Raw genomic sequence first — 12,727 nt, 5'->3', positions numbered from 1 at the left:
CCCGCCCTTTACTTGCTTTTAAGCTTTGTTGTCGTACTTCTTCTTCAACATCTCCGTAACTAGTTATATATATTCCCAGATATCTAAACCTTGCTTCCTTATTTATTATTTCCCCATCAATTTCGATTTTACATCGTAGGGGTATTTAGATGTTGTCATACATTTGGTTTTTTCTGCTGATATTATTATATTGTATTTCTTGGCTGTTATATTGAAGATATGTGTTAATCTTTGGAGCTCGTCTTATGTCTCGGCGATTAATGCGACGTCGTCTGCATAACATAATATTTGGATTTCTTTGTTCCCCATTCTGTAACCATGACCTTTACGTACTGCTTGTATTATTTCGTCCATTATTGTATTAAAGAGAAGTGGGCTTAATGAGTCACCCAGTCTGACTCCGCTTTGTATTGGTATACACTGTGTTAGTTTTCCATTTATCTTTGCCTGCATTTGATTATGGAAGTAGATGTTTTCGATGGTTTGTATTATATTGATTGCTAGGTTTCTTTTATACAGTAGGTGTAAGACGTCTTCGACTTGGATGCGATCGAAAGCCTTTGTCAGGTCTATAAAACATTGATATGCTGGTTTATTGTACTCGATGGCCTTTTCTGTGATTTGTCTTAGTACAAATACGGCGTCTACGCAGGATCTTCCGGATTTGAATCCTTGTTGTTCATCTGATAAAGTTGTTGGTTTATTGATACTGTTGGTTAGGACTTTTGTGGTAAGCGTAAGTGCGATGTTCAGTAGATTTATACCTCTATAATTTTTGGGGTCTTTTTTATCTTCTTTCTTGAACATTAGTATCATTATGCTGTTTCTTCATGCGTCTGGTATCTTGCAGTGCAACATTAGTTTTTGTATAAGTTTTGTCATCTCTAGGGTTATACTTTCTCCTGCGTGTTTTAGAAGCTCGTTGGTTATTCCGTCTGGTCCTGGTGACTTTCTATTTTTGAGTGTATTTGTGGCTATCTCTACTTCCTCAAAACTCCTGAAATTTCTATTTCGTGTCTTAATTCAGGTATTTTATTGTGTTGATTATTATTTTCCTTTCCTTTAAACAGTTCCGTCAGGTATCTTTCCCATTCGTTTGCTGGTATGTTATTGTATTCCTTCAATTCTGCAATTTCTTTCCATTTGTTTCTTTCCTATGAATTTCCATATTTGATTTTGTTTACCGTAGAAGTCGCTTTCCACCCTTATTATAAACTGTTCCCAGTGTTCATTTTTTGTTCTTTGTTTTGATATCTCAATCATTTTTCAAAATGAAAGTCTCAGAATTAGAACGAAGCAAAAACAATCATTAAGACTGTTAGTAGGGCCAATAACAGAAATGCTGTATTGTTCTTCTTAAATATAAGAATGGTAGTGGTCGACCATTCGTTTGAAATTTTATGGTGATAGAAAATCTTCTGTAATAATGTTGTCAACTATTATACCAAACTTTCATCTCGACATTTCAGTCACTCGTTTAAAATTCGGTCCTATTCGGGATGTTTCATATTTAATTTCTGTAGGCTTTTTACATCGGACATTTCATTTTCGATATTTTCGTTAACTACGATTTTAGATCTGTCCCTTATTTCTGTTTCATCTCTACTGTAAAAGTCAGTTTAGTGTTAAGTATATTAATAATAATTAATTATAATTTCTAATGGTTAAAGACTTAAACAAAATATTCTGAAGACGACCAGGAACGAAACGTGCATAATAATAGCAGTCATCGTTAAAAATGAATATATACTCTCTCAGTTTACATTATATGTTACTAATTTAACAAATGTTTATACATTATACAAGAATCTAATAAGAATTAAATAAGAATATTTTTTTAGATACAAGATTTGCCTATCCCGGACAAAAACCTCTATTTGTAGACACAGATTTTGGTATTGATATGAGCAGTAGAGTTGCAATCGTAGGTCCAAACGGTGTTGGTAAATCAACATTTTTAAAGTTATTAACAGGAGACTTATCTCCTGATAAAGGAGAAAATAGGAAAAACCATAGATTGGTAAGTAGTCATCATTGTGCCAAAGAAAAATTATTAGCGATTATATATATATATATATATATATATATATATATATATATATATATATATATATACAATATACATATACACAGGATGTTTCACGAGAGCTTACACTATCTATATATCGAAAACTACTTACACGGTATTTATGAAAATTAGTTTATGGGGATTATAAGTTATGAAGAACTTAAAGAAAATATTTTGCCAAACAAATATATTTCCGGTTATGCCGGAAGTGAGCAGCAACTTTGTTATTTTAAAAGGAACACCCTGTATATCATTGCAGTGTTATTGCTATTTAAGTTACCATAGGTCAAAACTTCATATTTTTTTGAGATATTCATCTTTTTCAAAAATTTTGACAGATAGGGACAAACTTTTCAAAGTTAATATCTTATCAATTTGCAATCATGTCTTGAAAACCTCTGCATACAAAGAGTAGGTAACGTTCTTTCAGTAATTTATATCGAAATTTAATTTCTAACTATAGGGTGTTCACAAATGGTACACTATTTCTTTAAACTTCAAACTACAGTAAGTCAATAATTTCAAATGAAACACCCTATATTTTATAATTTTAATACAAAAAGAAATTTATTATCTTTCAAACAGTATTAGGGTTTCCTATACCTAAAGTTAATATTTTTGTAGATAATTGTGGTTTATTGTTAAATGTAAGATATTTATTGTTTTATTCTAGTTAGCCGTGTAAGGAGATGTCATAATTGTCATTATTTTTGATCATGTGCACAAAGTGATAGATTTCTATCACTTTGTGATTTCTATCACAAAGTGATAGAAATCGCTCGTTTAGAATTACTCAATAAAGATTCCGTAAATTTACTTTAAATATATTGAGATACCTTTCACCTTAAAAAAAGTAGTTCTGATCAATAGTCTACAAGAATATGGTCTATCATGTTTACTGTCGTGCCATCCGGAGATCTCCATGTTCCTTTGTTTATATTTTTGCGCTGAAAACATGTACTGATAATGTTCATGTTAAGCGAAGTAGTATATCAACCTAATGTAATTGTTGTTGTATTCTTCTTCTTATTCTTCTTTTTGGCTTTATTCTACTAAATAATCAGCCAGTACATTTGTTTTGTTAATTTTTGGGCCACTCTCATAAATATAGACATTTCATCTACATAATATCTACATTTTATTTATGTTTTCTGTTTTGTTATAAATGGTTTAAATGTTAATATTGGATAGTTTATTATGAAGGTTATAATTTTATATGGTTGATCTGTAGGAATCTGAGAATTTTGATAATTTTAGGGTTAATATCGCATAGAAGCATCGGTATGTTAATTGGGGGTTTAACCCTTGAAACTTGATATATAATTTCCTCTTGACATAGGTTAAAATACTATTGAATATGTAGTCAACATCTCATCTTCATCTTTTCATTTCTACTACCTTTAATATAAATAAAGACGTATTGTTAAATATAATGATAATCTAAGTATTATACTTAATCGTTTGTTTATAAAATTTGAAACAGTTCATTTTTTAACTCTTTTTTTCTATTCGATTTTTGTTCGAATATAGGCCTCTTCCATTTCCTTCCTATAAAGTTCCAACAGTTCATTTATATTCTATTAAACCAAATTCCCATATTTATCAGTAGCGCCCGCTGTTGGCATATCTACAAAGGTATGTTGTAACGTTGTTTTTGCTAAGTATCGTTTTGCAATGTTTTACATACATGCTAAGTAACTGCTTGGAAGTGAGATTTTATTTGTAACTGAAATTCATAGAAGATGAATAAACTTAATTATAAACTACATTTTTAGCGAATTGGTAGATTTGACCAGCACTCTGGTGAACATTTAACGGCCGAAGAAACACCCAGCGAATATCTAATGCGTCTTTTCGATCTTCCCTATGAAAAGGCGCGTAAACAATTAGGAACATTTGGATTAGCTAGTCATGCACATACCATTAAGATGAAAGATTTATCTGGTGGTCAAAAAGCAAGAGTAGCCTTGGCAGAACTCTGCTTAAATGCTCCCGATGTATTAATTTTGGTGAGACAATAAAAATATTTAATTAGTATTATCAGTTTTAATGTTCTATAATTTTAGGATGAACCGACGAACAATTTAGATATAGAATCCATAGATGCCTTAGCCGAAGCAATTAACGAATATACCGGAGGAGTCATAATTGTGTCTCACGACGAGCGACTTATTAGGTAAGAAAATAATATATACCAACATTGTTTCCACAAGAGATCTTCGTGAAGAATAAGAAAGTATTTCGGTTTTATAATTTCAATAAAAATTTCTTTTTTTTTGCATGTTTTTTATCGAAAAGATACGAAATTGTATTCGAAGAGGAATTTAACGACATAAACATGACCGGATATATAATCTCATTGGTGCCAATTGCCATTCACTGGCGGGCATACAGTATAGGTAAAAGTTTATGGTCGGTATGGACCTTATGTGAGATAGAGTGAGAAACACCTGTTTAAAAAGAGAGGTATAGTAGGTCCGCCCTTTAAATCGCCGAACTTGCATGAGTGGAAATAATACAAAAGGGGAAATTCAACGTTGCCAAACTTATTGGTTTTATTTGACCTGTTGTCTTTTTAGCATTTGAACAATGTTCTAAGATAATCAAATTTGGGCGAAATGGATTTAAATGGCAGCTTACTGTTTTTTATTGGGATTATGCCACAATTTTACTTTACAATAAGTGTAATATAACATTTTGATTTTCACTTCGGAAATCGTTTTATATAAATAAAATTAATAATTCGTATTTTAAGTACGATTTCCGAATTAAAAATCTAAACATCAAAATAAGCTTATTTTAAAGTCACATTGTGCCTTATTTCCAATAAAAATAATAAAATGAATATAACTCCACAATAAATAAACCTTCATACGAAATTATTTGGCAACGTCTCATGTCGCGTAGTAAAAGCACCGAATCAGATGTAGAGGTGGGTCTTTGATGTTTTTATCGTTAAGAGCGTAGGCGCAAAATTTCGGCCCAATGGCTTTTTAAATGCATTCTTTTTTTCGAATCCTGAGAAAACTAATAAATATTTTTGAAAAATTTAAACGCAGAACGAAAGAATACATTATTACCGAGGGCCGAAAGTCTCTGAAAACTTCTATAATGTTTATTTTAATAAGTTACAGGGGTGAAAAAAGAGAAAATTTAGTGTGATTTTGAATTTTAAGTATCTCATTCAAAAAAACTTTTTGTTTATTCTAAGGGACTTTCGGCCCTCGGCAATAATGTCACCTTTCATTCTGCGTTTAAATTTTTCAAAAATATTTGTCAGTTTTCTCAGGATTCGAAAAAAATGAATACATTTAAAAAGCATTGGCCCGAAGTTTTGCGCCTACGCTCTTAACACCACTAAACCGATTTTCGTAAACAATAACTATGATTGTTTAACAGTAGTTTCAAGTAAGAGAGTACCTACATAAACAAACATAATGGATATTATCGTTTATGTGTATATTTATTGAAGTGAAAGAAACTAATGAAGGATATATTTATTATAACTTGAAAAATAAACTAAACAATACAAATAGTAAATCGTACTTACATTTACATTACACGTTATTATTAAATCGCGAATCGTCTAAATTGACATTTAAAAACGGAAGTTTTTCTACTTTACTTCTTGTTAACCGTGTTCTTTTTTTATTTAAAATTAAACCAGATTTTGAACATGTGTTCACATTTACAATACTTTATGAATATAGTGGTTTCAGTTATGATATACATGGCAATGCTTTTTCCACCATTGTAATGGACTCTCGATACAGGTGTACGTTTAAATGAGTCATGTCCAATTAATTGTTCAAAAATACACCATGGACTTAAGTCATCTTTATCGGTTTCCTTTTCTTGTACTGGTTGATTTTTAATAGTACAATCTTCTTTTTCTTTTTTTTATAGAAGTAACCAGCTTCTTAACTCTTTCTTTTGTTTTTTTACTTGCATTTTTATCAGAAAATTCCTGCACTTTAAATCGTGAATCCATAAATGTACATAATGACAATGTGCCACTCTGTTCTATCCCTCTAAATCTTTTTGCTAAACCCGATATTAGTAATTGTACTACGTCGGATACTATGGATGTAAGGTTACCGTTTGCTAAAATTTTATTGCAAGATTCTTGCAGGCAGCGTACCATAGCAATCACTGAACTCCCCTTCAAGTATTTTTGGCCACTCATTGTACTTGTTATTTCTTTAAAAAGCCGTAAAATTTGGGAAAGTTGAGAACAAATAATCCAGTCTTCATTATTTAGATTTGGTCCAAGTCTAAGTCTGTATTAACTAATACAAATGTGGAACGGATTGCCTCTTCTAATTCTTTTTAACATGTAATAGGTGAAGTTCTACCTAGTTTCCACATCTTGGATTGGCCGTTTGGGAACTTTGTTATGTTGTAATTGATACTTTAAAAGCCTTTCTACTTCTTTAACAACTTGTGATCTAATAATTTGCTTAGTTTTGATATAACATTCCTGAAGAAATGAACCTGACGTAATGAACAAGTTTTTCTTGTTGGCGGTTTATATCCAGGAATCCACCATGCAAACTTTTTAAAAGCTCGTTCTTCAACTCTGGAAAACGGATGAAACGAGTCTTTGCATAGGTTTAGTAAATCCATATATATTTGTTACTTTTGTTCTGAACTAATATTTTTATTAATGGAAGTATCCATCACCTTTTGACGCTTGGGTGGCGGTGGCAGTATGTCAGTACTTGTAGTAGAAGTAGTCGAAACGGACAGAAATGCGTCAGGAGAAGTTTCAATCATTGCAATATTCAGAAAGCGGACCATAAAAGCTGCATCTTCTACAAATGTGCATTTTTTAAAAATAAAATTATTCTAATACTAGGTCAATAATTTTGACTAAGAAAAATAATTCATAATTGAATATTTACAATAAATAAATCCTTTGACGAACTATCAATAAAGATTTGAAATCGAAAATGTAGATCAATCGTACATCGAAACTCATTCATTAATCAGAATACCTAGTTATAAAAAACAAAAGAAAGAGTTAAGAAGCTGGTTACTTCTATAAAAAAAGAAAAAGAAGATTGTGCTAGTGAAAATCAACCAGTACAAGAAAAAGAAACTGATAAAGATGACTTAAGTCCATGGTGTATTTTTGATGAATTTATTGGACATGACTCATCTAAACATACACCTGTATCTAGAGATATAAAAGAAGTTGACATGTATTTGTCTGATGATATTACCCACAAAAAATTTCGAACGGAGATTGGAACTGTCCATTACAGTGGTGGAAAAACCATCGCCATGTATATCCTAACTTAACCACTATATTCATAAAATATTGTAGTATTGTAACAAAATCTGTTCCTTGTGAACACATGTTCAAAATCTGGTTTAATGTTAAACAAAAGAAGAAACAACAAGAAAAGTGGAAAAACGTATGTTTTTAAATGTCAATTTAGACGATTCGCGATTTAATAATGTGTCATGTAAATGTAAGTACTATTTGTATTGTTTAATTTATTTTTTAAGTTATAATAAATATATCCTTCGTTAGTTTCTTTCAATATAATAGCCAATATGTTTTTTGTGTGCTCGCTTATTTGAAACTACTGATAAACAATCAACTAGTTACAGTTTACGAAAAACGGTTCCGATAAAAATGTCAACGACCCACCTCTAGTTTCTTAGGATCGGAACCAGAGATATGCATATCTCAGATCGGAACTAATCGAAACTAATCGGAACTAATCGTCTTACTACTGGGCAATGGGCAGTAATAAGAAATATGGAGGGGAGACCAAGGGGAAATATGATTGTTACCTTTGTCTATTCGCTGAAAATATGATTTTATATCTGTGTTAGATATCCTGTTAAATTTTACCATACCGACCATAAACTTTTACCTACACTGTATATAGTTTGTATTACATATTTTGAAATATATGAAATAATATTTTTTTACTGATGAAAAGACTGCTGGTGTGAGCACATATTCATGAATGTTAGGGACTGGGGAATTATACTCGTAATCCGTGTTAGGCTGTAGATTTAGCTATAGACGCTGTAGATTTTTATTAAACGAAAGATTGGGCGACCGGTTTCGCTGTTTACAAGTTATACAGCATCATCAGTCTCTCAAGAAACTAAAGGCTGAAATAGATGATATATGTAAGCCAATATGTATACAACTAAAAAACTAAAAAAATTGCATTAAAAGTAATACTAAGAATATATAGGACTTAAATACAATAAACAACATAAAAAATATATAAAATATAAAAGATGGCCAGCAATATATTTATATACAGTATCAAGTGACATAAATTGTAGTAGACTTTCATGGATATGGACAAGATTAAAATGTAGGTCAAGAACTTTGTCTATTCTCTTTTTATAAACGGAAAAAAGGGAGCCTATCTGTCGTGGATGTCTTCTTAATGTTTTCGATGAAAGCAAAAACTTCATTTTAACTATATCGCCAATAAGATCTACGATCGAAGGTAAGAGATGAAAGACTGCACCAAAAAAAGAAAATTGGTGAAGAAAAACCATTAGAAATAAAAAATCATATACTTTCATTTTCTCTTTATGATAGTCACTGTTCACGAAATCGTACTTCGAAAAAGTACTTACCATCTTACATAACACATAACAAAAAATGTATTCCCATATTACTCATGTCTTCATGAATCTTATCAAGAAACCTTGTTCTGGGTTTTCCTCTTCTTCTCTGACCAATGAGTCTATCAAGGAGCGTTTTTCTAGCTGGGTCATTTTGTTCCATCCACATTACATTCCCTATCCACCTCAGACGTTTTATCTTAATATGTTTACGATATCAGGTTCCTGGTATATTCTATAAAGTTCGAAGTTGTATCGTCTTCTCCACACTCCATTGTCATTCACTGCTCCATAGATTCGTCTTAGTATGTTTCTTTCGAAACATCCCAACATGTTTTTAGTATTTTTTGTTAGAGTCCAGGTCTCTGAACCATATGTTAGTACTGGGCCTGGTTAGTTTTATTTTTGTATTTCTCGATATAATTGTGGATTTAAGGAGGATATTGAGCCCAAAATAGCATATGTTGGCCGTGCAAATTCTGCGGTTTATCTCGGTGGTAGTATTATTTTCAGTATTAATCAGCGCTCTCAGGTATAAAAATTCGTTCATCGCTTCGATTACGTCGTTTTCTATAACACGTGGTCGTAGGATTTGTGGTTGCGTGCTTATTTTCATATACTTCGTTTTGTTGGTGTTTATTATTAAACCCATTTTTGTAGCTGATTCTTTTAATGCTACATACGTCTCTCGTACAGTGTTTTCCGTTCTCCCAACAATATTGATATTATTAACATAGGCCAGGATTTGCACTGATTTATTATATATTGAATCAGTGGTTGTGATTTGTGACATACGTATTACTTTCTCCAGAGCCAGATTGAACAGTATACAGGAGAGAGGGTCTCCCTGGCGCAGCCCTTTATTTGTGTTAAAAGGTTCATACAGTTCCTCCTGAATTCATACTCTACATTCAACTTTTTCAAGAGTTAGTTTTGTTAAATTCACCAACTGATTTGGCATTCCTAGCTATTTCATTGCTTTGAACATTTCTCTTCCATTCACAGAGTCGTAGGCTGCTTTGTAGTCTATATATATGTGATGAGTATCAATGCCATATTTCAGTGTTTTTTCCAAAATTTGTTTCAGGGTTGCAACCTGATGAATTGTCGATTTACCACCTCTGAAACCATCCGTTCTGCATATGGTGCCATACGGTAACATAGTACTGTGGAATATATTTTATACGCTGCATTTAGAAGCGTAATTCCTCTGTGTTTGGAGCATTCAAAGATATCTTCTTTTTTGTGTATGGTGCAAAGTACTCCAATATTCCAATCATTGGGGAGAGATTTATGTGTCCATATTTATTTTATAAACTGCTGTAATGCCATTATGGTATCATGGCCACCTTCTTTATATATTTCAACTGGGAGATTATTCCGGGTGATTTGATTCTGACTAGTTTTTAACTGCATCTTTAACTTCAAGAATAGTTGGTGGTTCCTCTTCCTTCTTGTCTGTTCCCTTTACCTCATCTCTTTCGTCTTCCAGGTGTTCTTTTTCTTCCTCTATATTAAGTGCCTGGTTAAAGTATTCCACCCATATGTTAAATACATCTTTCCTTGTTGTTAATAGGTCGCCATTCTGACTTCTGCATTGTCTTGTGGTTGCCTTGAATTATTTTCTATTGATGTTAACTTTCCTATAGAATGCTCTGAATTCTTTCTCTTTGTTGAGGTTTTCTATATATTTAAGTTCCTTATTTGGGTAGTTTCGTTTTTTTCTTTTGTATATCCTCTTTTCTTCTCTTCGTCGGGTGAGCATCTTTCTGTTGGCTTCATTTTTTTCTTTTGTTGCATTCTTGCATTCATCGTCAAACTAATGATTTTTACAGGCACAAATTTCTGTTCATATTTCATCTTTCGCTACTGCTTCAATGTTTTCCTTTATTCTGATCTAGTAGAAGTCTATACCTGTCTGGCCTTATTCTTTTAAATTTTGACATCTTAGCCTATTGGTGATGTGAGTACCGTTCTGCAATTGTCGCGTCTCTCAGCTTTTGCATATTCCATTTTTTTGTAACCATTTTATTTTATTTACTGGTGTTTGAAATTCTAGACCTCAGTGTTGAGATCACTAGGCAATGATCTGAGTCTATGTTTGCGCATCTATAACTTCGTTTTTCCTATGCCTTGAATCTATTAAGATGTGATCAATCTGACTCGTTGTTCTTCCATCAGGAGAGGTCCAGGTTACCTTGTGTATGTTCTTGTGTTCAAAATAGGTTCTAGCGACTGTCATATTGAGTGCTGCTGCTAAGTTTATCAGTCGTAATCCATTATCGCTACTGATATTGTGTAGGCTATGCTTTCCTATTGTGGGCATGAAAACTCGCTCTCGTCCTATTCTTGCATTCATGTCACCTATTACAATCTTAATCACAATCTTGTTTCTGGGACATCTCCTGTAAGCTTGCTCTAGGTATTTGAAGAACTGTTCTTTTATTTCCTTTGGTTTCACCAGTTGGGACATGTGCATCGATCAAACTGTAATTGAAGAATTTCCATTTTAAGCGCAAATAGCACATTCTTTGACTGTAGGCTTTAAAGTCAATAACAAGGCCTTTTGTTCTTCGGTTTACAATAAATACCACCCCATCTATGTGTTGGCTTTCATTGCAGCTATAATATATGGAATGGATTCTCTTGTCAGAAGTGCCAGTTCCTGTCAACCGCATTTCCTGCAGTGCTAAAACATCTAATTTGTATGTGTTCACTATGTCAAATAAAGATGTGAGTGTTTCAGTTCGGTACATATTCCTAATCTCAATTCCATTTTTCCTTTGCAGAGTCGTCGTTGTGAGTTCCGTCCAGCTAATAGTTCCTGAGGTTCCGTAAAATATGTTTTTACAGGAAGAGGTTATCAGCCTCTAGCCTAAACTCCAACCTGGAGGGCCAGGGACTCTTCTGTTAGGGTTGCCATACCTTAGTCTGTTTTGGTTCGCTGTTGGTATTTTTATTTCCCAGCTATCCACCGTTCTTATGACCGGTTAGGGCGTTCCCCTATCCACCACCTGCGGATGCGTCCAATGGGAGACAGACAACTCCCCATGGAACAACAAATTTATTATTCAATTAAAAACTTGTATAGATGACTCGAATGAAAAACTTTTTTCAGACCACAGATCACACCAAATAGAAGCTGACCAAGCATCTACAGAAGAAAAGCTGAAACAGTAACTGACAAACCTGTTCCACATTTCAGTACATACACTTTCGACCTACAACAGTGCTCACCAACTCCAGATCACAGATAGAAAATCATCGGTTACGTGAGAGAGCAAGAGACTGCTGTGGACGATAAATTTGACAGTTCATGATCACTGCACAGGTTATGTGGTATGAATCTATTGCAGGTAGAGGGGCAAATAAGAGCTCTTTTCTGTACAAACACCTGCAAACGATCGTACCACCTGCAACAGAACATGTAATTTATTATTCAGACACATGTGGAGACAAAACCGTAACTCTCACGTGCCTGCCATGGTTACATGGGCCTTGAATAAATTCTCTTTTAATAATGTGATAGATCATAAGTCTATTGTACCAGACCACACTCACTTGGAAGTAGATACTGATCACAGCATAGAAGAAGCTTTGAGAAAAAAAAAAAAGAAGAAAACGGATATTTAAATATTTCACCCTTATCACTGAAGGCAACTTGTCCATTCAAGTAGCTCTAAATTCATTGTTATGGAAATAGCATGTGGATGAGGATGCCAGAAATCTTCTTGGTAGTCGATGGTGGAGGAGAATGTCAACAGACCGTAACGAATGGAGAGGTTTGCTGGGAAAGGCCAAGGCTCGAATTGGGCTATAGAGCCGTAGGATCGATGGAAATGTCATAAACAGACTTCTTTGATTTCTCATCGTTACCTACAGGTTGCATGGTATTAAGAACTAGAGACACTGATTGATAGTTGTCAGTTTCGGTGGCTAGATAAAAGATAGCTTCGATATACGGAAGACTTTGCAATCGTTATTAGAGATTGCAACCCTTCAATTCAAAGACTACCTTAATAGAGATGATCCATTTAAGCCTGTTAATTTCAA

The 12,727-nt window shown here is 33.1% G+C and overlaps 1 protein-coding gene across 1 annotated transcript in view; it reads left to right on the top strand.

Moving 5' to 3' along the window:
* LOC140443732 (ATP-binding cassette sub-family F member 1) overlaps window positions 1-12,727 on the top strand; it is a 42,904-nt gene that overhangs the window by 28,686 nt on the left and 1,491 nt on the right. Inside the window, exons 9-11 of the mRNA XM_072535126.1 lie at window positions 1,842-2,020; window positions 3,844-4,077; window positions 4,135-4,244. Of these exons, the coding sequence (XP_072391227.1) occupies window positions 1,842-2,020; window positions 3,844-4,077; window positions 4,135-4,244 (523 nt within the window). The remainder of the gene's footprint in view (window positions 1-1,841; window positions 2,021-3,843; window positions 4,078-4,134; window positions 4,245-12,727) is intronic.

This window comes from Diabrotica undecimpunctata, chromosome 6, assembly GCF_040954645.1.
Source record: "Diabrotica undecimpunctata isolate CICGRU chromosome 6, icDiaUnde3, whole genome shotgun sequence".
In the NCBI taxonomy this organism is placed as follows: domain Eukaryota; kingdom Metazoa; phylum Arthropoda; class Insecta; order Coleoptera; family Chrysomelidae; genus Diabrotica; species Diabrotica undecimpunctata.
This window is presented reverse-complemented; position numbering and strand designations above follow the sequence as displayed.